General features: G+C 49.0%; 1 protein-coding gene across 29 annotated transcripts in view; it reads right to left on the bottom strand.

Moving 5' to 3' along the window:
• The window catches only part of NRXN2 (neurexin 2), a 338,128-nt gene that overhangs the window by 204,840 nt on the left and 106,690 nt on the right, over positions 1-26,598 (bottom strand). For 18 of the 29 annotated variants that reach the window (XM_082204228.1, XM_082204227.1, XM_082204232.1 and 15 more), the window contains one exon: positions 14,627-14,695. The exons of 8 other annotated variants lie outside the window; for them this stretch is intronic. In XM_082204228.1, coding sequence (XP_082060354.1) covers positions 14,627-14,695 — 69 coding nt within the window. The remainder of the gene's footprint in view (positions 1-14,626; positions 14,696-26,598) is intronic. 3 more of the 29 variants (XM_082204230.1, XM_082204244.1, XM_082204216.1) reach the window with 1 other exon arrangement.

Genomic DNA, 26,598 nt, shown 5'->3' with positions numbered 1-26,598 from the left:
AGGCATTCCCCTAGGCAGGAAAGCAGGCGGTCCCTTTCACATCCTGTCACTTTAACCGCTTGTTCCAGGTCTGCAAGGTGTAATCGAAGGTGATGTTTGTGAGCGAAAAGTTATTGTGCATGTACTAGACAGATCTTGTTTTCATTATCACCTGCCTCAGGTTCAACCACGGAGCCTCCTTTCGGTGCCACAACTCTGCAAAACATTTGAGTACTTCTGAACATGAGCAGAGCGCCGCTCTCTCTCATCTGGGATGTGGGAGCAGGGCTTCTATCATGTCCTCATAGCTCAGTGGCCAAGCACTTGCTTTGCAGGCAGAGAAGGTCCTGGGTTCAAATGCTGGCATCTTCAAAAAGTCAGGGAGCAGGTGGCAGGGAAGACCCTTCTTTCTAACTGAAACCCTGTTAGGACAGGCATTACTGGGCTCAGATGGACAAACAGTCTGAGTAAGCCTGAGGAAGGGACCGTAGCTCAGCGGGTAGAGTACCTGCTTTCCATGCATTACTTATCTTAATAATTTATATACTACTTATTACCACAGTTTCTAAGCAGTGTACAAGAGGATTGCAGTATATATCACAAAACCCATTAAAATGAACTGTAAATTCAGAAGAGCTCGCTTAAAATAAAATTAAAAAATATATCTGGAGATTCAGAGGGTGGGGGGACTGTCTTATCTCAGCTGGGAGGGAGTTCCACAGAATTGGCCCACGATACTGGTGGATAGGACCCACCTGCCTGAGTCATGGGGAACCACTAATATAGAGAGTACTCAAAGATGTCAGTGAGCCAGCAGGGATTGTATAAAAGTATCAGGTATGCCTTAAGCATGGGTCAGCAAACTAAAGCCCTGGGGCTGAATCTGGCCCAATTGCCTTCTGGATCCGGCCCACGGACAGTCCGGGAATTGCCACGTGGATCTGATTCTGATCATTCGGGCTGCGCCATTCCCCCCCCCAACCCAGTGGCGCCTCCTCCCTCCCTCCTCCTGGCTTCTCCCCGCCCTGCCTAGAGGAGGAAGGGGGCTGGGCTTTGCTGGTGCCAGCCCCTTTCCAGAGCCCTTTCGCATGCCGCTCATTGTCCCGCCACCCCCACCACCAGCCCCTGCCACTCGCAAGACACAGGAGATTTGCTGACCCCTGCCTTAAAGTATCAGGATGCAGAGAGGCTTGTAATTTAACTCAGTCCAGGTAATGGTTCCTCTCCAGTCCTGGTGGTGAGTGAGGCAAACGTCTACCTTGAAATGATGTGAGATAACCTGGATTGGATCTGAGTGTTGTACTCAGGACTGGAGGGGTTTCAGTGGTGAGAGAAAGGGAAAGGAGTAAGGTAAGACCCCCATAAACCTCTGAGGGTATTTACAGCGGCTGGCCTGCAGTATTAGGTTGCTATTGTGATATAAGTTTATTTTGTACTGAATTATATTTTAAATGCTTGTATCTTGTATTGTGTGTGTGTGTGTGTGTGTGTGTGTGTGTGTGTTTTACTTATTTATTAAACGTGCATCCCGTACCTCCCCCAGAGGAGCCCAGGGCAGCCAACAAGTGATAAAACGATGAAAAAACATCTTCAAAACAATTCCCACACAGATGCAGATTGGGAAAGATCTCCAGTTAAAAGGCTTGTTGAAAGAGGAAAGTCTTCAGTAGGTGCCAGAAAGCCAACAGAGATGGCACCTGTCTAATGTTCAAACAATATTCAATTTGTCACAAGGCTCTCTCTGTATTTCTGTTCTGGCTGCTTTCCAGAACAGACTACTGCCCCCTTAAATTCCCCACCACAAAACTTCTTGCAATAAGCTCAAAGCCGTGCCTGGCTCCCCACCCTCCAAGCTTCCTTAACCCTCTGAAGGCACTAAAAGCTGTCAGGCTAGAGGCAGCTTCTAGGAGCTTATAAGGAAAGGATTTCTTCACAGAATCCCCCTGGACTCTGTTCCTTACCACCACAAGCTGCAGCCCACCCAGACTGCAGGCACACTATTCTCTTCCCCATTTCCCAGTCACTATTGGGTTATTTTGCAAAAATGACCTATTTAACACATATTTACATGTTTATATGCCAATGTTTCGAATACTATACTGTACCTTAAACTCTCTGTTTTGTCAATCACAGCTACATGTCCTGTATTATTTTAGTAATTAACCAAATCCTAAAAGGGGCTCCAGAGGAAGCTTGCTATGTGAAGTGCTGTTTGGTGCTTCTACAACCATCTTTAAAAAAAAAAAAAAAAGCACAAGGAAAGACAGAAGAGTGATAATTTGCCTCCCTGCTCCCTTGAAGAGGGAATGGGGGCATCCTTGCATATTTTTAGTCCAGAGAGTTGGCAATGTCAGGTCAACTTCCCCTTGAAAAATGCAAGCCAAGTGAAGGCTCTGTTTGAGAGAGGAGAGAGAATGTCTATGTTTCTTGTGGGGCAGGGGGGGCAATCTTGATCACACTCCTTACAAATGCTATCTTTCCCCCCTATTTTGCTCAAAGTGGCAAACACACACACACACACACACACACACACAAATGCACACTCCCATCTGGGTCTGCCAGAGACAATGTGCCAGTCCTTGGGGCACCCTCTGCCTTCTGTCCCCCCATCACCCCTGAGGCCATCGCAAGCTGACACAGCCACCTCCATGATCAACATTGCCTAGCCTCTGGCATTCTGCCTCCCCACCCCATTACACTGTCCTTCAGTCTTCGGTTCGGGGGGGGGGGGGGGACAGGACATGTTGCTAGCTGGAGGGGGCGGGGGGGGGGCTCAGGAAGTTGAGAGAAGTGCAGAGAAATACCATACTGGCTGCGGCACAATCAGGGCCAGAGGACAGGCATAGAACACAAATGGCAGGGAGGGGGCCCTTTAGAGAAAAGGCAAGCAAGAGGCAACATGATAGAGGTTTACAAAATTATGCACGGCATTTAGAAAGCAGAGAGAGAGGTTTTCCTCTCTTGTAACGCTAGAACACACGGACACCCCATGAAGCTGAATGAGTCAAGGCAGATTAAAGAAAGTACTTCTTCAGGCAGCACATAGTTCAACTATGGAACTCACTCTCACAGGAAGAAGCAATGACCACCAACGCAGATGGCTTTTAAAGAGGATTGGACCAATTCATAAAGGAGAGGGCTATCAGTGGATACCAGCCATGATGGCTTATGCTCTGCCTCCACTATGCTGGAGCAATGCTTCTGAATCCCAGTTTTTGGAAAACACAGAAGGAGAAAGGGCTCTTGTGTTTGGGTGCTGCTTGTAGGCTTCCTATTGGGGCATCTGGCCAGCGACGGAGAGAACAAGATGCTAGACTAGATCTGTGGGACTGATCCAGCAGCAGCAGACAGGCTCTCAGGATGAGGGCTATACTCTGCATATGCTTGGCAGTTCTTCTAATGGCTTTATTGTTGTAGAGCTGAGAGCCCCCTTTTTGGCTCAAGCTTACGGAATCGTTCTAGCCCCCAAACTCCCTACATTATCAGAATTCGGCAGAGCTGTAGTCCAAAACATCAGGCAGGCACCACTTTGGGGGAAGGCTGATCTACATCTGCTTTTTAGTGTTATTTATTTTAAAAGAAAAGAACTCAGATATGAAATTGCACTAGTAGTTCATGCTTTTCCGTAAACAAGAATTCATATTCTTCATCCCACCATATTCCAGCGGGTATATAAGACTTATTTATCCATCTTCCCTGTCCAACATGTAAATATTCCTTGTGAAAGGGGCCCAAGAGACTCTATCCAGCAGCTCTTGAATTTCACAGTACGCACCACTTGAAGCCTTAGGTGGAATAAAGATGCATCCTATGATGCCTGGAAGCTTGCCACTTCAATCATAAGTGCTGGTGAGTTTTGCTTTGCTTTATTTTCTTTAAGTGACTACTGTATTCAGAACCATTTTGGATTTGCAGAAAGACTGGCACACATGCAGGAAGGGCTCTTTGCATCAAATAAGTGCAACGCTCTCTCTCCTCCTCCCTCTGGTCGCCCACAATTAAGTTGTTTGGGTTATGGGATGGGGTGTAGCAAACATGGGTGCTCCTCAGGCAAGTGAAGGGAGGCCCCCTGCTCCTCTGCCACCCCCGGCACTTCGCCCACTGTTGCTCAGGCTTCCTTGCCAACCCTATCATTCCCACACACCCCCATGTCAATCACAGCATGTCAGGTTCCATGAAGCCACCCACTTCTGTCATTGTGTCCCACTGCTGCTGCTGTGTGGGAACTCGAGGTGGGGGTGTTGCAGCACAGCTCCCTGCTGGATCCTAACAAGGCAGGGGGGCTGGTGGGTGACTTGGCTGATCTGGAATGTGGGTGCTTGCCTGCTCTGGATGGGGTTGCATCTCCCCTCAGGAATCAAGTCTCTGCAGTATGAGAACGTTCGAGGCGGTGGGGGCGGCTGGGGGGGGGGAGCGGCTTCCTGCAGCTTCAGGCTGGTATAGTTACGCCAGCCACTCCGGACCACAGTGATCCTTGCTCTGGGAACCTCTAGATTAGACTACTGTGATGTGCTGTAAGTGGTGCTTCCCTTGAAGACTGTCTGCAAATTTCCTGCAATTCAGAGCAAATGGGACCAGCAAGAAAACACTGCCATGTGGGTAGCTTCCTGTTCAAGACTTCAGTCACTCCATCCCTCTCCCTCAACAGTCAGTCTGCACTGCCACCCTGGATGCTTGGCAGTGGTGAGGGTGGAGCAGAGTGGAAGAGATGGGGGGGGGGGAGATTGCCAAAGCCAGGAAGGACAGCCCTGGGGGAAAGGGGCAAAGGCTATTCATGCCCTGGCCTGCCTCCCTGCACTTTCTGGAGCAGCCTCCTTTACTCCTGCTCACAGTCTCACTCCCCATTCCGCCCCCACTTGGGATCCCAGGCCCGACTCAGCTCAGGGGCAGCCCAGGGGCTGCTTTCCTCCTGAGCTGGTTCCCTTCCCTTGAAAGGCTCCCAGCCAGCCTCATCCATTTTCGAAAAGCCGGCTTTCCTCTTAAAAGCTGCCTTTCAAAAATAGCCCTTTGAAAACATCCCAGCTACCCCGCCCCCCAAATCTCTGTCAACCAACAGGAGCCGGTTTTTTCCAAGTCGGGGAACAGAACAGAGCCACATCTCTCTCTGAAGAAAAGGCTTCTCCCCTCCTGGGCTGCAAACGGGTCTCCAGGCATAGAAATCATAGAATTGTAGGGTTGGAAGGAACCCCAAGAAACACCTAGTCCAACCCCTTTGCAATGTAGGAATCCTAGGTCTACCAGAGGGTCTGAGCTGAGCTAAGGGGAGAGGAAGGCAGTGTGCTTGAGGCCCTTCCCTCCCCAGAAACCCAGCTGCTTTTTAAAAAGACTCAGAAAGGTGTAGGGAGGAGGTGGTTAAGGACCAAGGAGAGCTGGAGAGCAGCTGCTTGGCTTGCAGAAGGCCCCAGGTTCAATCCCTGGCAGCATCTCCAGGTAGGGACGGCTATCGGGGTTGGTGTAGCACTCAAGAGTAATGGACCTGGGCCATATCTGCACTCAGCATCTGAGGCAGTATCATCCCACTTCGAGCTTCCCCAAAAGAAGGCTGGGAAGTATAGTTGGTTCAGGATGATGAGAGCTGTTAAGAGACCCCCTATTCCCCCCCCCCGATACCTACAATTCCAAGAGTTCCCTGAGAACAGAGGTTGACTACTCTGAGAATTGCAGCTCTGGGAAGGGGAATAGGGAGCCTCAGAACTAACAACTCTCAGCAACTTCACAAACTACACTTCCCAAGATCCTTTGAGGGAAGTCATGTCTGCTTATGAAGTGCTATGATACCGCTGCAAATGCAGAGTGCAGATGAGGCCAGGGAGACCTCAGTTAGCACCGCTGTGCAGCCATGAAGCTTACGAGGTATGCTGTGCAGGGTTGTTTTTTGAAAACAAGAATCTTTACTCCAACCTTCCTTAAGCAGCTCAGAGTGACATCACCTGTAGTTCCCATTATGGTGGGGAAGGGGGAGAAAAAGCAAATATGGATTTATTTATTTTTTAAGTCTTAAAAAGGTGTAATGAGTACAGAATGCAAACCCATCCCTTGCACCAGCTCTCGCACCGACAAGCCTCCTTGCACACTCAAGAGTCACATCCATGCCCCCCCTTCAGAGCTCCAGAGCCCACCCAAGCAGTGAGCAGGCCTCATACAGGCAGTTGGATCAGCTCAACATCTGCACCCATCGCTCGCTTGCAGGAACGTCCCCCCTCCTCTGTGCCATGAGCGTTCACAACTGCCAGCATGGGAGGGGCCCGTCCTTCGCCCCCGCAGAACGAGGCCGCGACTGAGCCAAAAGCGTCCTGTGTTGGCGGCGGCAGGCCACAGCGCCGACTCTGAAGCCGCCCCTCCAGCGCACAGCCAGCTTCAGTCATTAGCTCATCAACTCAAGACTTCGGGACAATTAATCCTATTCCCCTTCCCTTGGGACGCAGCACGCCAACATCCCAGTGCACGGTCGGCATAGCAACCAGCCAGCAGCCTGATCCAGGGATGTTTATGTCCTCTTGCTGCAATGGAGGAGGGGGATGGATGGGGAGGGGCTGCTGCTGCTGCTGCAAGGGATGAAAGGCAAACAGGTAGATGCTGAATAAGAGGCTCAGACGGGCTCTTTATAGTCTGCTTGTTCTCCTCGGAAGGGCTGCTCACCAAGGCACTGCAGAGGATTCGGGCCCTGCCAGTAAACTGGGAATCCCCAACACACCTGCTGTTCTCCTCTCTTTCTCTCTCTCTCTCTCTCTCTCTCTCTCTCTCTCTCTCACACACACACACACACACACCCTTCCAGGCAAATAAGCATCACAAATGGCACCTTGAGCTTACATCACAGACACTGCCCAAACTCTTCCTTGGGTACCAAGGAAGACAATGTAGGACTGTCATACAGCTCTGGGGTCCTCTCCCACCTGAGTCCACAGGCCAGGCATCCACAGCCACAAACAGCCCAGAGCACATTCGGTAAAAGGATTTGGCAGCCTGAGAATGACAGTGCCCATTAAAAGAAAATAAAGATGCTAGTCCTCAGGGCTGCTAAGGCAAGTGTTCCAACAAAAGCACAGTTATGCATAGTCCCTGGCAATTTCAGAGTGGGACTGAGTGCTGCGGTCAAAGAAGGGCTTCAGTCCCCCCCCCACCACACATGTCCTCTGCAGCAAAGCACACAAATGCATGCTGGAATAGCTCAGTTGGCAGAGCATGGGACTCTTAATCTCATGGTTGTGGGTTCGAACCCCACATTGGGCAAGTTTCTTGGATTGCAGAGGGTTGGACTGCATGACCCTCGCAGTCCCTTCCAACTCTACGATTCTACGATTCCTGTGATTCTATGCAAATGTGCCCAATCACACAGCAGGGCTCGTCTTGCCAGGTATCCTCTTTACCACAGCTGATCCCTGCTGTGCTGGAGTACAGGACACTTTGGCCTGCAGTCTCCTGCATTCTTAACTGGACCACCTGCCAGCAGAAAGGGCACCTGCCCCCTCCTGACTCAGAGAAGGGCCATAGCTAAGTGGTGGAGCATCCCCTCTGCATGCAGAAGGCCCCAGGTTCAAGCCCCAGGATCTCCTGCCAAATCCCTGGGATTTAAAAGAGGGACGACTCCATGCAATCAATGAAAAAAGGCCTGCGTCTTCTAAAACAAAACTAGGGAGAGGCTACTGCTCAGTGGTGGGATACGATACAATATGATACAATACAATACAATAATCCTTATTGTCATTGTCCCATGCAGAACAACGAAATTGAAAAAATCTACATCAGACATTCAAAAACCAACAAGCCTGCTATCCCAGCTATCCCAGCCTGGTTAACTCCCTAAAAACTCTGATACCCCATAATTAAATACAATATACTCCCCACAGAGACTACCTTACACTCATTTTAAACCAAAATCGTATTTGCATAGAACTGTTTCTCATGCGGCTAGTCCTAGTCTTTATAACCCTGCGTTGCATGCAAAAGGTCCCGGGTTCAAGGCATAGTACAATGCATGGCTGTTTGTGATAACCATCCTGTCCCCAAGCTGATTTTTAAGGAGGCTACTGGGAGGTCATGACTGGGCTCAACTGGAGGTAGGTGGGTTAAGAGTGATGCTGAGTAAGTCCCTGCCTCAGAAGATTCAGGGCAGATAAAAGGAAGAATTTCTTCATGCAGCACATGGTTAAACTGTGGAACTCACTCCTGCAGGAGTTAGTGATGGCTTTAAAAGAGGACTGGACCAATTCACGGAGTAGGACAAGTTTATTAATGGCTAACAGCCACCATGGCTGTGCTCTGCTCCTACATAGCCAGAGGCAGTGATGTTTCTGAATGCTGGAGACTGCAGAAATGTCAGACGCCTCATCCAGCCCACCCCATCTCTACTCTGATGGGCAGAAACTCTGCAGAGTAACAAAGAAAGGTCTTCCCTGCCATCTGCTACCTAGGTCTCTAAAAGAAAACCCCAAAGGAAGCTAAGGGGTGAACTTGGGACCCTCTGCATGCAAAGCAGATGCTCTGTCCCTGATCTAAGGTCTTGCCTAAGAAGTGAACTCCTCCAGGTATGAAGGTGGTTCATGCAGATTCCGGAGAGCCAGAAAATGTGAAACCCTGTGCTGAAGGAGTGGCCTCCTTAGGGCTGCACTGAATTCCTCCCAAGGACTTTAAAACCACAGAGGGAAAAGTGACCAACAGAGATCTATTGGCCTCATCCTGAACTAAAAACCCCAGAAAGAAGCTGATCTCTGTGATGTGCACCGGCTGACACCAACCCACCTATCCCCTGATAAGAATCAGGCTCAGTGGACAGGCAACACCAGTCACCCCAGGGTTGGCTGGATGATGCCCCCAGGCAGCTCTTTGGCCTTTCCCAGGAAGTGTGGCGAGGTCTTCTACCCTTGCCCAACAGTTCCCCACTCTCCCATAAAAGCTGCCCTTTCCTTGGTCTCCTCTCCAGAACACCCTGATTAAAATCAATCACAGCCTTTTCTATATTAATGGCATCTTATTTGTATTGAATGCATCATTAATGTTAACGATCCCTGGGAGTCTTCCCCCACCCTCCCTGGACGGAGTGTATTAATTGCTCACTTTGTAATTAAATATTAAGGCTGGGAGTTTTCACGCTTCACACAGCTGGCATTTTTTTGGGGGGGGCGTGTGCCTGAGTGAGAGACGGGGCTGGCGGGCGTCAGCCTCTCCAAAGATGCGGGGAGAGGCAAGGTGGTTCAGCACGGATGCAAACGCCCCCACGCAATATCGGACACCGCTTCTGCAAGATGCACACACATGCTCAAAATATCTCGGCCAAAGAGGCGGGCCACGGGTAGGCATGTGCCATAAAGAGAGAGGACAGCCCTCTCTTTGAAGGGCAATCACATGGCTGTCCTTTGGCACTGGCCTCTATTGGAAATGGGGGTGCAGTCCAAAGGAGGAGGAGTGGGGGCCTTCTCAAGAGTTAGCAGTGCATGGACAGCAGGCACACACAGGTCACCTTCTGGCACTTCCAGACAGGGGCTGAATATTTCAAATGGATTGCTGAAAATGGGCCGTCAGCAGCTGGGTCGGCACATGACGTGTGTGTGGTTTTAAAAAAACCACACTGGAACTTTTCAAAAGGGCACATCTGGATTAAATGGGGGGAAGCCAATGACGTCATCATGTGGACACTATGAAAGGCTTAGCATGATCAGCATCCCACAATCACAGTCCTCCTACTAGGGTGAGATGCACTGGAATTCCATTTAAATCACAACGATTTTTCCTAAATTTGCACCTATGCATATGAATGAGCATGCCCTGTTTTTCTTGCAACGTACAAGCGGCAACCTGTGTGCAAACACATAACAGAGAGGTGGACACTGAGCCCAAGACTTGCGCCGCCACCCCCAGTTCTGAAGGAGAGGCAAAGGGGATGAACACCCGCAAAGTGCCAGGCTCAGAGCCCCAAGACACCTACATGGACACACCTGATGACCGGAGACAATCATAGGGCAGGAGCCTACCTTTGCCTGGCTACATATATCTAAGGACATCTAACAGACCACTGTATTTTAATATTTTGTTGGAAGCCTCTCAGAGTGGCTGGGGAAACCCAGCCAGAAGGGTGGGGTATAAATAATAAATTATTATTATTATAAGGACAGAGCCACATACCATCTCAGCAAAGGCATCTATCTTCCCAAGCCCCCGTTTAAAAAAAGGCACAATCCTGTTAGGATTGGGAAAGACCTCTGGGCTGAAACTATGGAGAGTTAGACTAATGGTGCTGTCTCTTGTGCCCCTACCACCTTCTTTGTGATTCTGCGCACTGCCACATAAATTAATCTGGAATAACTGGTTTCCCCTCTTCTTGCCTTGCAAAACATTAAGGTGGGTGCTCTCAACCCAGGTAACCTTTTTCCAGGACCACCAAATATCCAGGTTAAGAAGCACACCAGAGGCACCCAGAGGTCACAGGCAAACATGCTCAAGGAAGCTGAGTTGCAACACTTCCTGGAAAAGCCATGGTCTGCTGTCTCTGCCCAAACTCTCTTCAAATCTGCATTTCTAAAGTAAGCAAGTAAGGCACCAGGCTCCTTCTGGAAGGGTTCAGCCAAGATACGATCACTGAAAATGTCAGTCCTTCCTCTGCATTTGCCCCAGGCCAGATCAGATGTCTCTTTCTTGGAGAGACCTCCAGCCCATCCTCTAGTCATGCTTCGAAAGTTTCCAATTGCATTTCTCAGAGATGGGCCCTAAAACCTCCCTCTTCTTGAGCAGTCATAAGAACAGATGTGCCCTGTGCTTGCTAAACTGGAAGCATTTTATCTGCACGGTTTTTACTGCTGCTGAAGCTGGAAACCAACGCAAGACTATTGAGTAGGTTAAATCATATTTCCAGTCTGTTGTCTGATTTCTTCGTTAAGCAGGATAAGAACGGGGGAAGCCAGTTTAATTTGTAGCTGGACTTAATTAAATGAAGGCTTCATGGCCTATTCCTACATGCTTCAATTTTGCTGCTAAGGGACTTTTAAAACTCTGTACAGCTCACACACATTGGGGCCTGGAGGGATAAAATGCAATTAATATATACTCCCCTACCTATTAAAACCCATCCCACGCTCTGTCCTCCCCTTCTTTGACACTTGTGACCCTAGTCGGTATCCAGTTTCCCTCTGACACCCCCTTTGTCTCTTCAGCCAAACCAATACCAACCCCTCTTCCTCTTCTTCCCTTGAACCAGTCTCACTGCATATGCTGGTTTTCCTCTGTGTTCCTAGATAGACTTTCGAGAATATATTTAGCTCAAAAACCCAATACAGCTCTTTCAAACACAGCCTATCGTTAGCGCACTGGTTATTGATTTCATTTAACGCCTTTGGTAAATATGCTGATTCCCTTTTTTTTGCTACAACAAAATTGATTCTGGGTCTATCTCCGAGGGCCTTGTTAACCCTTGGGGTGCCAAACGATAGAGTGCACCCAGGTCTCAACATCAAGAGATCCTCCCCAAAAGGGGTGCCAGGACTGCATGCAGTGGCGTAGCGTGGGGGGTGCCAGGGGTGCCGGCCGCACCGGGCGCAACATCTGGGGGGGGGCGTGAGTCCAGAGGGAAGGGACAAGTTCCTTCCTCCGCCGGGCTCCCCGCCACCACCGCAAGCCTTGCGCCCTAGCGTGCGCGCGCCCCCCGCCGCCACTGCGGCTGCGCTCCACTCACTGCTCGCAGGAGGAGCAGCCACTGCAGCAGCGCGGCCGCCACCACCGATGCCTGGCCGGGCACGGGCAGCCTCCGCCATCCCCTCGGCCAACCACAGGCGGCGGCTGCTTCTGCCGACTGGGAGGGAGGAGAGCTCCGAGGGGCCTCGCCGTGCCCTGCGCTCCCCAAAACCCTCCGAGAGGAAGCCGGCGGGCAGGCGAGGGTCTCCCGGCAGAAGGGGGCGCCGCTGGCTCCGGCTCTCAGCGCAAGTCTCAGCCGCGGGGTGGGGGGGCGAGGACGGAGCACGGCTGGAAGCCCCCGGACCCGGCCGGGAGGAGGAGAGGCGCTCGCCAAGCCCGGATCTGGAGCTCCACCTACAGCCCGAGGGGAGGGGGCTTCGGCTGCCTCGGCCCGCGGGGGCTCCGCAAATAATAAATTTAATAAATTCCTGCTGAGCCTTTGGGGGGGGTCCTTGGCTCCTTCGCTCACCCCCAGCCCCAGTGGCGTAGCGTGGGGGGTGCAGGGGGGCGGGCGCAACATCTGGGGGGGGCGCGCTCGCACTCGAGTGCTAAAATCCACGGGTTAGGGGGCGCAAATTACTTGCCTTGCCCCGGGTGCTGACAACCCACGCTACGCCGCTGACTGCATGTGAGAACAGCAGGTATGCAGGCAACTGCAAACCTTGTTAGCACCCACCACAAGCCCTCCACTCCTCTCCCCTGGCACACTCAGCTGTCTACAGTTCCACTAGAGGCACACAGCAATCTGCACCCAGAGGAGGCCCCAGCAGAAAGATGCACCATACACAAACAGAGACTGTCCCTTGTCTGCAGGGTTGTGGTTGCACTGTTCTGCTGCGAGGGGGAGGGAGAAAGTTGTCCACGGTGTTTGGTGTGCGCATCACACAAAAACGGGAAACGCTATTCTGGGCCACAGAGGGGAAACACATGAGCCAAAGTTTCACGCTCCTGTGAATGTTTCAAAATCAAGCAACCCAACAGCGAAAAGACAAAATGTTCACCACTCCAGTGAACTGCTCCCTCTTCCTGGACATCCCATGACACACACACAGATTAAGGCTTTTGAAGCAAACAAGGGTCCTTTCCTCGCAGGGCACTTTTGCAGATAGCAGTTTGAAATTGTACACACCTTCACCCAATAACATCACCTAAAGCAGCAGCTATATCCAAGTGGTCCATACACACATGTGGGCATTATTCAAATTAGTGTGTAACAGTGCTCTTTTTCCCCTCTCCCCTTACTTAGTGGTTTATACACACACACACAATCTAATGTATCTGTCTTTCTATCTATCGATATATCTAGTTTTTCAGAAGACAGGGGCTAGAAATTGGTGTGTTAACACACCAATAAACAAGGGCACACAGAGTTACTGCTTCCACCTTTAGCCCGTCTAGAAACATGGCACGGGGGAATGGCACAGCCATGCGAGGCCAGTAGGTCTGCCCCAATCGGAGGTGACCAGCGGAAGCACTATCTCTCTGTGCATACACATGTAGGCAGCAAGCTTTTAGGAGGGGCATACGTGGAACAAAGCGGATTATAACCACTCTTGCAGAATGTGCCTTAGAGTCACAAACAGCATGGGACGGGGAAGTCATGGGGATGGCATCGCATGTACAGCACCTGCCTCCAGCACTGAATGCACATTATCACTCAGCACGTACGGACCCTAAGTTAGCATGCCATGACCACTGAGCATGCTCAGTTGTCATTGGGCTTTTTAATTTTATTTTAACTTATAATGCACACTAAATATTTTTTTTGTAAAACTTCTGCAAACCCTAGGAGTTCCCTCAAGCGGTGGGCCCTTCCCCGGTCACATTAGCAGTGGCAGATTTTAAAGAATTGCATCAATCTACAACAGATTTAATAATAATAATATTAATAATAGGTACCTACGACAAATTATTCAGTGCTTGAAATTCTCTCCTCCCAGACTTTTGTAGGAAAGAGTGCCGAAGCTTAAGGCTGCAGTCCTGGGTGCAATTTCCTTGGAATAGGCTCCAATGCACACAGTAGGATTTACTTTCATTCTGATTGCCACCCACCATTTTGCAGTTCCAGCTAAAGGAGATCAGCACCAGAATGTCATTTCATGGGCGACTTGGGCTGTGGGACTTGGGTGGCGTCAAACAAGCAATGTGGAAACCGAAAGTCCCGATCATCATAAAGCACATACATTGGCTCCAACACTGCAGCTTTCTCCCACCTGGTGCCCCTCCAGGTGTTATGGGTCGCTGATGGGGGTGGTAGTCCAAAACATCTGGAGGGGCAGCACATTGGCAAAGGCTTTAGCAGACAGTGGTGGATGCCTAGGTGCCAAAGGGCAGGCAGCAACAGAGCTGCTGAATGTGGGACAACTTAAGTGGCTGTGGGCAAAAGCAAGCTTCTGGATTTCACCAAATTCTTCAGTCACGTTGCAAAGGTAAAGGTAAAGGGACCCCTGATCATTAGGTCCAGTCTTGGATGACTCTGGGGTTGCAGTGCTCATCTCGCTTTATTGGCCGAGGGAGCCAGCGTACAGCTTCCGGGTCATGTGGCCAGCATAACTAAGCCACTTCTGGCTAACCAGAGCAGCGCACGGAAATGCCGTTTACCTTCCCACCAGAGTGGTACCTATTTATCTACTTGCACTTTGACGTGCTTTTGAACTGCTAGGTTGGCGGGAGCAGGGACCGAGCAACAGGAGCTCACCCCGTTGCGGGGATTCGAACCGCCGATCTGCTGATCGACAAGCCCATGTTACTAGGAAGCAAAGCCGCAATTAGCAATATTGGCCTTAAGGGAACAAGAAGTGCCACTGTTTCCCAGTCACTTCCACTTATGCGGATGCCAAAAGCCTACATACTCTATGGCAACGTAAATAAGGTAAGCCAAGCAAAGAGGACCCATTTAACCTAATTTGCACTCCTAATTCAGCTGCAGGCACACAGAGGCTTTGGGGTTGGGGAAAGGAGGAAAGGGAGGGTTTACACTGACCTTTTGATGTCTGGTGCACCTCACTGGCTCCTCTCCCAGCCCCCCCTTCCGAGTACAGTAGGGACCCTACTGGAGAAGCAGAACCACAGCATTAGGGAAGATAGGCCAGAAGCCCCCCGACCCACCCCAGGCACAGCGCATCAGCCCCACACGTGCCTGGACACCAATGAACCTCCCGGAGTGCAACAGAAGAACAATCCATTCCAAAATTAGACTTCTGGGATAAGACGGTTGCAGGTAAACACACACTCACTCCCCACCTCCTCCAAATGTTTCGAATGGCTTAGTAGTAGGAGCAGGAACAGCATTTAAGACCTATCAGGGATGCTGTGCTGACATCCTGCACAGTAGACTCTACATTGACCAAGCAGCTGAACCAAATAACCTCCAAGGTCACACCCAACTCTTTATTCTATTATTTCGGCAGCAGTTAAGAACTTCCTGGTGGTAAGAGCCGCTCAGTGGTGCAATGGGCTACCTTAGGAGGTAGTGGAGGCTTTTCAACAGAGGTTGTCAGGGATTTATTTTGCTGTGATTCTTGCATTGCAGGGGGCTGGGCTAGATGATCCTTGAGGGCCCCTTCCAACTCTACAGTTCTATGATTCTGTAACTTTTCCCCACTCACACACACACTTTGTATTTTGAGAATATGAATGCTTGCCGCAAGTCGCTTTGGGCACAGCACATGCACCCTGGAAAGGGGCCATACAAATAAACACAATCAATATGCTTATATGAGCCCAGAGGTCAAACTGGCTCTACTGGGGAAGCCATCTGAGACCTTCCTTCCACACCCTGCCCTCCATTTCAGAGCTAATTCTGGTTACTGTTAAGTCATCCTGACTACAGTTTGCCCAACTCACCCTTTGCAAGTCCGCTTAGGACCGGGGTTGCAAACCAGTTTGTGCTAACTGTGGCTATAGAAAATGCTGGCTCAATGTTGGCTAGCTATAAATAGTGTTATGAGCTGGGGTGCGTGCAGTGCAAGCATCCCTCAAAGTACTGGGTACCAGATTCCTCCCCCCCCCCAGCCCAATGTAGGCAATGTAGTGAATGTAGGCAATTACTAAATGCCTGAAAGTCTTCACCTGGGTGTGAGACAGCTCAGCAGTGTAAAAATACAGGCTGAATCAGTTTCCTGGGCAAGAATCGCCTGGGAAGAAGAACCATAATGTAGTTCAAAGGAAGGGAATGGTTGACCGACACGAGCAATTACCCTGTGCCAGGCAACAGAGGAGTGTGAGCCCTTCCTCCCATGAGGGGATGGTGAACAGAGACAAAGACCAGGTATAAGATTTTAGTGTAAGCTGAGAGGGGGAAGTTCCAAGTGGACAGTGGGAGGTGATGTAAACTGAAGGAAATCTGTGGTGTTTTTAAAGAGAGGTTTGAAAATGGGGGCAGGGAGAGGCTGGGCTGGGCTGGCTGGGAGAGGCTGCACACAAAGACCGGGGAGCATGGCTGGATTCTGCTCTGGACCCAAGTTTGCTGAAGCTATCAGGAGAGCAACAAGAGATGCTCCTGGGGTGTAATATTCTGCAATCCCTCCACCAAAACTCAGGTGTAAATATGTGCAAATAAACCACAGACTCCACTATGCCTAGGGTTGCCACCTTGGCACTGGCAAAATACAGGATGGGGCTGGGCGGTTGGTGGACAATTTCACTTTCTCTCTCTCTCTCTCTCTCTCTCTCTCTCACACACACACACACACACACACAAAATCTGGTGTTGAAGTGACTTCAAAGCAATCCAGTACAATCTACTGCAGCCTGACAGGATGGCCCCTCTGGAATTTGTCACACATGCATGTGCATGCAGACATACACAAAAGTTTGCAATTCTGTCTGTGCTTGGCTACCCAGAGCTTAAATGCATGCCCTTTCACACACATGCATTTGGAGAGGATCCCTAACTTGGCAGAGACAGAGAAAGAGAGAAAGATCTGAAATAAGAGGACAAAACTGTTATCAATATAGGACATAGCGTTTTATATTGAAATACGGGGCAATCTTATATTATACAGGGCAGCTGGCAACCTAAAGGAACACAAACCCCTGGAATCTTGGCACACTGCTTGGCAGAGATTGGGGTGGCCGTTGACAATCTCAGAGCGGCCTGTGTAGTGGAGCCACAGAGCTGCCCTCTCAACACTGGCACTACCGGCTTACCTGGGTGAAGCTGAGGCAGTGAGGCAGGGGCACCAGATTGGCTCTGCCAGGCCCCCGACACCACCCCAAATGTGCCACTGCCCTGCCCCACTCAGGTAAGCTGTAGTGGCATCCGGTGCTGCAAGTTGGCTTCGCCCTCCCCCCTTCTACATACAACAAGCTACAATAGTTATTATAATTATTTATAATATATGTAACCAAAGGGATAGAGATTTAAAATCTCCCAAATGTTTGAAGCGATGGGGTGGCAGGTAGGACTGTTGTTTCCCCACCAGGCATTTTCAGGGCGGGAAACTGGGATTTGGGGGATTAAAAAATAATACATAATAATAATCAGTACCATTTTCTAGCACTCTCTAAATATCAACAGTCACTTCGTTCACATAAACCGCATTGTGCATAACTTGGTTTACCACAGAAGTATCGTGTCTGGTTTATCAAAAGTACTGTACAGTTTCTACAGACAATAATTACAAACTGAATTTGTAAGTTTTTGTTGTAAATGGAGCAACAAGCTGCTGTACCAAAAGGAACTTCTTTGGCATCTCTTTGGTTTTGCCAGTTTATGAGGAGCCAGCAAAAAACAGTAAAAGCAGAATCTGTCCACATTCTCACATTCTAGTAAAACAAACTATTGAATATTCTGACAATTATTGTCTCCTTCAGTCCTCCACAGTGTCAAGTAGACATAAAGCACTCTCGTTTTCCCACAATTTATGGTGTTTTAAACTGAGGGCTATTGTTTGGTTTGGTACTATGATATGTATTTTTGTGTTATTATATTGTAAACTGCTCTGTGATTCTCAGATGAAGGGCAGTATGGAAAGTTAGCAAATAAGTAAATAAATAAATAGAGCTGAAAAAAAGAGAGGAGAGGAAACAAAATTCTGTGAACTCTACAGGAAATTTATTCAGTCTCTTTCTCTTAGCTCACTCACTCTCTGTTTCAGTTACTTCATATTTGTCACCATCACATTCTCCATGGACTTCTCAAAACTGAAGGTTTGCCCAGACTGAAACCAGCTTCTATCCTTTCGCATGCCAGCTTATTTATTCCTGCGATTGTACGTTGTTTTCAACTTTTTCATCGTTGTGTTTTAATAGTTGTAACCAGCTCTGGAACATTAGGGTGAAGGGCGAGTAAATTATAATTTACTTGATTTGTTATATTTCCAAACTTGGACCAGTTTCTTTCAACATGACGCAGAAGATGGAGGAATCTGAAGCAGGTAAGAAGCAAAAGGAGATAGAGGCTGTGTTGTTGTGGAAAGGCTTTGCCCTCATGTTTGGCATAATCCCAGACTGCCTTCCTCAGCCTGAAGATATTCTGCTCTCCGCAACACTGGAATGTATCTGTCCAACATCAAGCCCAAAGTGTGCTGCTTGTTTTGTTATCGGGTCAGTGCTATCATCACGGACAACCCTTGCCTTTGAATCTTGGGCCCAACAGAATCTGCAGCAGCATGAATTGGATGGCAACATAATTGTGTTGCTCTGTGCCTTTCTGCCACCCTCAGACATTTGAGGCCTAGTCAAGAGGGCAGAAAGAGATTCACCAACCATGTTTACAAGAGGAAGGCCAAAAGCAGAGAAGGCACTGGGTCCTTCTTCCTCCCCTGGCGACAATGGTCAAGAGGCAGAAATGCATCTTGCATTTGGGAGCTGAATGCTCAGCTACAAGATTGCATGACCTCGGTGCACATGAATTGTAACGAGCTGATACTGTACACAGTCTTACGTGAAAGTCTTCCCGTTAAAACAATTTTAGAAATCATTTGGGGGACTAAATAAATGAACACCTCATCTTAAAGGTTTTGTTCATCATTCTAAAAGAAAATATTTCATCATCCATTTCCCCTCCCCCCGGTTTTTCAGGAAAAAGCAAACAAAATGCTTTTTGGTGGGGAGGGTGGAGAAAAACATCCCCCCCCCAAAAAAATAATAATTCAGGGCCTTCACATCTCTAGAAAGGGATGGAGAATGCAAGTATTTATTTATTTATTTATTTATTTATTTATTTATTTATTATTTTTATTACCTGCCACACATTCTCAAAGCAATGTACAAAATAAGTTAAAAACACAGAAAATAACAGCAAGTAAACACTGAAAAGTAGAAACCCCTGGCAGAGACCCTCCCCAACCAGCTGTGAAAGATTGCTGGAACAAAAACATTTTCAATTGTTTCTGGAAAGTGCAGGTCGTGGGCGCCTGTCGTATCTCAGCAGGGATGCTCTTACCCAGAACAGGGGCAGCCACGCTAAAAGCCCTGCTCCAAGTCACTGGGGAATGGGCTTCTGATATCCTGGGGATTTGAAGGAGAAGCTCTCCAGCAGAAGGCAATGACTCACTGCGTGTGTATAAGGAAAAAGGTGGAACTTCCAGTAACCTGGTCCTAAGCTGTATTGAACCTTATGTGTTACTACCAACCCCTTGAACTTGGCCCTGCAGCAGATTGGCAGGCAGTGCAAATCTCACAAGCAGGGTGTTATATGCAAGTGACAATTTGCCCCCCAAATCAACCTAGCTGTTGCTTTCCACACCAGCTGCACACTTCTCAACCGTAGCCCCAAACAGAGAAAACTGCAGGAATCCAACCTGCATAGGTGAAGCTATTGTCCAGACCCTGAGACTGATGAACGTTTCTCCAATAAGAAGCACTTTACCGGGGCCAGAAGGAAGCAACTTTACTTGACAGGAGTGGAAGTTAATGCCCCCCTGGAGACCATAATGCCATGGGATGTCAGTGGTTCCTCATAGGAGCCCCCTGGCGATGCTGCACCTCTGTCAAAGGAGCAATGGACACACTGTGCTTCCTTGGCAGGCAGAGGCCGCCTGGGAGGAAGAACCTGGGAGGAGGAACCAAGCACTATGACGTTCTCTGGATCCAGACCTGCTGGGCTCCAGCAAAAGGCAGGGTTGGCAGGGGCCGCCATAGAAACTCTCAGCCTGTGCATCTTAATTGTTGGTGTCAGAGCTCAGGGCGGGAGGCAGGTGGATCACCAAGCCTTACAAAGGAACATTGAAAGCCGCCTTATGCTGAGTCAGACCATGAGGTCCCTCTAGCTCAATATCGTCTACACTGGCTGGCAGCAGCTCTCCAGCATTTCAAGCAGGGTTGGGTCGTGGGTTTGAGCCCCATGTTGGGCAAACAATGCCTGCATTGCAGGGAGTTGGACTAGATGACCCTCGTGGTACCTTACAATTCTATGACTCTAGAGTGACCTTGCATAGCTGAAACATGGCATCAAATGCAGATCTCTTTATCCTCAAGTGCAGGCATAGCCAAACTTGGCCCTCCAGATGTTTTTGGGACTACAATTCCCATCATCCCTGACCACTGGTCCTGTTAGCTAGGGGTCATGGGAGTTATAGTCCCAAAACATCTGGAGGGCCGAGTTTGCCTATGCCTGCCCAAGTGGATAGCGCAGTTGGTTAGAGCATGGTGCTGATAATGCCAAGGTTGTAGGTTCGATCCCCATATGGGACAGCTGCATATTCCTGCATTGAAGAGGATTGAACTAGATGATCCACAGGGTCCCTTCCAACGCAATGATTCTCTGCCAGTCCTACTTGAGAAATGCCAGCAGGGATTCAAGGTGGGACCTTCCGCATGCAAATCAGATGCTCTACCTCTGAGCTACAGCCCTTCCCCCAGCCAGGCCTCAGGGTAGCTGAGCTGTTCCCTTGCTGGAGTAGCAGGAGGGTCACTGGCCCAGTCCCTGCTCTGGGCTGGCAGGAACAGACAGCAAGGGAGGAGCATGTGATTCCTGCACTACAGGGGGTTCGACTCAATGACTCTCTGGTCCCCCTTCCAACTCTACAATTCTATGATCAGTGGGTTTGCTTGCTAACGCACTGATATGCTGCTTTTGGGTTTCCCCTGGTGGCTCTCAGGCTATTGCTGGACCACAAGTCCCAACATACTGAAAGAGGTGTTTAAAAGATCAGTAGCACAGCTGTGTAATGAGAGGATAGTACACTCTGGGGGCAACCGTGTTGGTGAATTTTATGTTTCCCTCCCTGAGGTTTTGACAGCTGGGATAGATCAGTTGGTACAGCATGAGTCTCTTAATGTCAAGGTTGTGGGTTCAAGCCCCACATTGGGCAAAGGAGTCCCACATTGCAGGGGGTTGGACTAGATGACCCTTGTGCCCCCTTCTAATTCTATGATTCTATAATCAGGTGACCTGCCATGGAGCGCCATGGGCTAGAATACTGAAATGCTTTTCAACGGCTCCTGACACCTGTCTATCATTGTGGAGAATGGGCTGGGCTTGGGAGACCTGGATTCAAAATCTCAGTTGGCCACAAGGGTCACATTGAGCTCTGGGGGAGTGGGGCACATATGCATTCAAATAAATTGGCTACTACTCTTTCTTTGTGAAACCAGCAACCACCATTCCTTCCTTCACAACCTTCAAGTTAGACGGGGCTGCCCTTGACGACAACCTGAGCTATCCAGATGGTAAAAGAGCAGGGATGGACAACGTTTTTTCTCTTGAGGGCCACATCCCCTCCAGAAGAGTCTGTTGAGGGCCTCTTGGAAGCAGGGGGCAGGGCTGAAGCCCCCTTTTCTGCCATCCCTCTCCCAGTTCAGCAAACTGCAGGAAGAGGAACAGATCGATCTTGCCAGATGTCTGAACTCATGGCTTACAGGGGATTTTCTGAATTGGGCCCAAGGGCTGCTGAGTCATATGGCCCATCCCTGGAGTGGAAGAACATAGCGACACATGCACCCTCAGCAATCCAGGAACAGCTCGCAAATTCCCTGCCCCAGGAAATTCATTTGGCTTCCATTCTGGCAGTGTTTCAAAACCAGCAAAAATAAATACATAGTTCTGAAGGTTTGGCTAACTACCTGATCTGGTGTTTCGCTTTTTTATTATTATTTTGGGCCCTGATCTTCTTCTTTGGGAACTTTTCATCGGCTGTGTTATTGTTTGGGTTTTTAAATACATTGTCTGTTTCTAATTATTACTACAGTGGTGCCCCGCAAGACGAATGCCTTGCAAGACGGAAAACTCGCTAGACGAAAGAGTTTTCCGTTTTGGAGGTGCTTCGCAAAATGAATCTCCTATGGGCTTGCTTCGCAAGACGAAAATGTCTTGCGAGTTCCTGCGGGTTTTCCCCCCTCCCCCCCTTTTCTAAGCCACTAAGCCGCTTATCAGCTGATCCGATAAGCCGCTAAAAGCCACTAAAAGCCGCTAATAGCGCTAATCCGCTAATCCGTCAATGGGCTTGCTTCGCAAGACGAAAAAACCGCTAGACGAAGAGAATCACAGAACGGATTCTTTTCATCTTGCGAGGCACCACTGTATTATCATTATTAATACCTAATTAAACCCTAAACACCAATCATTAGTATTGATTGTGAAGAGCATCCCCGACAAAATCAGGACCTGCTCCCGTCGGACTGTCCCTCCTTCCCCATTTTAAATGTTATTTATCATTTGCTGTGGTACTTTAAAATTGTAAACCATATTGGGTGGCTTTGCAGGAAAGCAGTATATAAATGCAATGGGGGGAAATGAATAATATCTTCCTGCAAAGAATCCTGGGAGTTGTTGTTTCCCAGAGTTCCCTGTGAAGAGGGACTGACTGTTAAACCACTCTGGGAATTGGAGCTCTGTGAGGGAAATGAAGGGGGACTCCTAACAATTATCAGCGCTCATAACAAACTACAGTTCCCATGATTCTTTGGGGGAAGAAGCCATTACTATTTAAAGCAGTATCATAGTGTTTTAAACACCTGGTGGCGGATGTGACCCTGACACCCTGTACATGGAAGTGGCTCATTTCCCCTCTGTAAATTCTTCATGCCAACCCTACAGCTCTGAACCTGGTTTACTGTCGTTTCCAAGGTCAAAGTGGGAACAAGTACCCCTAGCAAAAGAATATCCAACTCCAGGGGCCTAGAATTTCGAGGATCATTGTGGGCTGGGGTAGGGACCTGCTGGAGCCCCAGCCCCCTAGCAGGGCTCCCGCAGGACTGCCTCTTGCCCTGGGCCTCCCCTGCAATGCTGGTTGGACAAGTTTGAGCAGCTGCCATTTTAAATTTCCCACAATGCCCTTGAGCGACACTGGGGCATGGAGCAAAACTTAAAATGGTGGCTCTTTGGCCGCTTGGCGCTGATGCCCGGAGAAGGCCCATCAGCAGAGGAAGCCCCAAGCCCTCCTGCAGCTGGTGCCCCTGGAAAGCCAGGACAGTTAGAGGGAAGCCTCTGGCTTCATTACACGACAAAAGAGGACCCCATTTATGTGATTTCCGTCATGAGAGATATCCCAGGGTCACTGACGTATTTGGAAAACAAACAAGGAAACATTCGAACATAAAACTAAAGTTAATCCATCCAAAACAATTGCAACCATCTGCTAAGTCACATGTGCCAGGATGGCAGCTCACTCCTGAGGCCCCCATCCTTCAGGATCTCACAGATATCCTTCATTTATAGCTTTCTGGCTATGCAGGCTGGGGTTGAGAGTAGCTGGAGCCAGAACAACACCTGACCAAGGCGGTTCTCCTCCCCTGTCCTGGAGAGTCACCCAAAGCCACACCTGGTTATTATCCAGAGAAATACTATGTTTCCTCCAATAGGGCTGACTTCCTGCATCAAGGGTGCTATCTATAACTCGGCTCAATGTGGATGGTGAGCCCCTTGTGCCTTTTTTAATTCCTCCATGTCTGTGTGGGGTTCCCCTCCAACTGCTGCTGTCCCACACTTTCTCTTCCCTAATTCTGGAGAGTCCCTGTTCCATTGTTTCCCAAACTTTCAATAATCATGTACCCCTTCTCGGTAAAAGATAATTTGGGGGTAGTTTTAATAATACTGTTTTATCTTTGAATTGTTTTCTGCAGGTAAATATAAGTATGATGAAGTAATTAATATATATATATATATATAAATGCCGTGTAGCCTTTGAAACCTACACTTTGGAAAACAGTACCTTATGCAATTGATGTAGCTCTCCAATTTGGATTTTCAGAGCAAAGGCGACCTTCCAGCTTTAGTGAGGAAAATATGTGGGGCACCAGTAGCTGGAGCAGACTACTACATGGATGAGGGGGAATTAAAAGGGGCACTAGGGGGGCACCATCCACATTAAGCCAAGGTATGGATGGGCATGGCACCTGGTATCCTACTTGTGGCAGAGGCCTTTGACCTTGCACCTTTGACCTGGTAGCACCAAGATGACCAGTGAGGCCGTACACACCATCCCATCTTCAGACTTTGGATTTTGCACCGAGTCTCAGTGGTATGTTTTCTGGCAGCCTCAGTGCAGCCTTGTGTGTTTGTGTTTGTGTGCATGTATGTATCTATCTATCATCTATACTACTACTAATAATAATTTATTATTTATACCCCGCCCATCTGCCTGGGTTTCCCCAGCCACTTTGGACAGCTTCCAACAAAATATTAAAATACAATAGTCCATCAAACATTAAAAGTTTCCCTAAACAGGACTACCTTCTGATGTCTTCTAAAAGTCTGATAGTTGTTTTTCTCTTTGACATCTGGTCGGAGGGCGTTCCACAGGGCAAGTGCCACTACTGAGAAGGCCCTCTGCCTGGTTCCCTGTAACTTGGCTTCCTGCAGCGAGGGAACCGCCAGAAGGCCCTCGGCACTGGACCTCAGTGTCCGGGCAGAATGATGTGGGTGGAGACGCTCCTTCAGGTATACTGGACTGAGGCCGTTTAGGGCTCTAAAGGTCAGCATCAACACTTTGAATTGTGGGTCGGAAACATACTGGGAGCCAATGTAGGTCTTTCAAGACCGGTGTTATGTGGTCTCGGTGGCCGCTCCCAGTCACCAGTCTAGCTGTGGCATTCTGGATTAGTTGTGGTTTCTGGTAGCCCCACACAGAGCGCATTGCAGTAGTCCAAGCGAGAGATAACTAGAGCATGCACTGCTCTGGCGAGACTTTCCGCGGGCAGATAGGGTCTCAGCCTGTGTACCAGATGGAGATGGTAAACAGCTGTCCTGGACAGAGAATTGACCTGCGCCTCCATGGACAACTGCGAGTCCAAAATGACTCCTAGGCTGCGCACCTGGTCCTTCAGGGGCACAGTTACCCCATTCAGGAGCAGGGAGTCCTCCACACTTGCCTGCCTCCTGTACCCCCAAAACAGTACTTCTGTCTTGTCTGTCTGTCTGTCTGTCTGTCTATTGGCACTTAGCCTGAACTAGAAACTGGGAATCAATTACTAGCTGAAGTGAGGCAGGCACACAGCATGATGAAGTTTAGGCATCTACTGAAAACATTTTTGTTCAGGAAGGCTTTCCCTGTGGTATGACCTGATCATTTATGGAAGATCAATTTTATATTTGATTAAATGCTTTTGTTGTTTTAAGAGCTTGTTGAATTGATTCTACTGCTTTCAGAGCTTGTGTTTCAGTGTTTTACTCTGTTTTTACCCTGTACACCACTGTGATGGCTTTATGCTTTGAAGCCGTCTATAAATTTAATAAAAAAAACCAAACAAAAAACAACAAAAAACCTGATACTTCCCCGCAAAATGGGTCATATCAAAGCCACACAATACAATAAATCAGGATTGCTGGTTTATCATGGATTATGGGGCATCTGAAGCATCATTTGGTGCAGGCGCCCCAACCCCTCATTTGCTGGTGTAAGCACAAGAGCAAATTCAGGGAGCCATTGTGAAACTTGGCTTGAGACAGCATCCACACCTGGGATCCTGGTCTGTTTCTCTTCCAAGAAACCAGAATCTCTTGCCAGATTGAAACATGGTTTGCTGCTGGCTGCTGGATCCTGGCTCATTGGGAAGAAACAAGCCCTGATCCTGAATTGGGGCACCACAGGAAACCATGCTTAACTGACCCTCCCTAGCTTGTTCCTCCCGTTCAAACCCTGGGAGGGGAGGAACAGGAGAGATCCAGCCATGTGCACAGCTCATTCCCAAGCCACCATGATAAGCCAGCAACTCTGGTTTATCACTATGCCGAGGTGATGGGCATTGTGGTTCAACAGGGCAGCCCAAGGGCAGCTAAAGGGTACTTAAAAAGGAAACTATTTTTGGCAAGACTTTTCTGGCCCATAAATCCCGTTACGTTAGGGTTGTCCAGTTGATCCCTGCATCATCCAGATCCCCAAAGCGGACCAGGACATCACAACTCTCAGTCAAACGTGGTTCAAAGGAGGGCACATGTGTGCAGGGATATGGTGGCAGCTTCCAGGGTCAGCTCCTGGTCTGAAGGTGGCCTTGGCCAAAGAAACCTCTAGTGGACCCCATTCTTCATCGGTACAGTGGTACCTCGGGTTAATAACTTAATGCGTTCTGGAGGTCTGTTCTTAACCTGAAACTGTTCTTAACCTGAAGCACCACTTTAGCTAATGGGGCCTCCTGCTGCTACTGCGCTGATGCACGATTTCTGTTCTCATCCTGAAGCAAAGTTCTTAACCCGAGGTAATATTTCTGGGTTAGCCGAGTCTGTAACCTGAAGCGCATGTAACCCGAGGTACCACTGTAACCCTGCCAAGAGCAGCAATTGCACACTGGGCGCAGCCACCACCCAAATTCTCTACAATGCCCAAGAACAATGACAGTCACTATGGAATTTGTGAGAAATTAAAATGGTGTCCAGGCTGAGGTGCTTGGAGCCTCAAGCCAGGGCAAGCCTTGTCAGTCGTGGGCTCTGCCTAAGGATGACATGTGTCTGGGTGGCCCTGAGGTTGTTGAATCACCTTCTCTAGAGACCTGGCCCAAGCCATGGCGCTTTTCAGACTCCACTCCTGGGGCCTGGTTTCTATTTATTTTAAACATTTACCAAAAGGAAAGGGG

This window comes from Podarcis vaucheri (genome assembly GCF_965113315.1).
Source record: "Podarcis vaucheri genome assembly, chromosome: 16".
NCBI classification, from domain to species: Eukaryota; Metazoa; Chordata; class Lepidosauria; order Squamata; family Lacertidae; genus Podarcis; species Podarcis vaucheri.
This window is presented reverse-complemented; position numbering and strand designations above follow the sequence as displayed.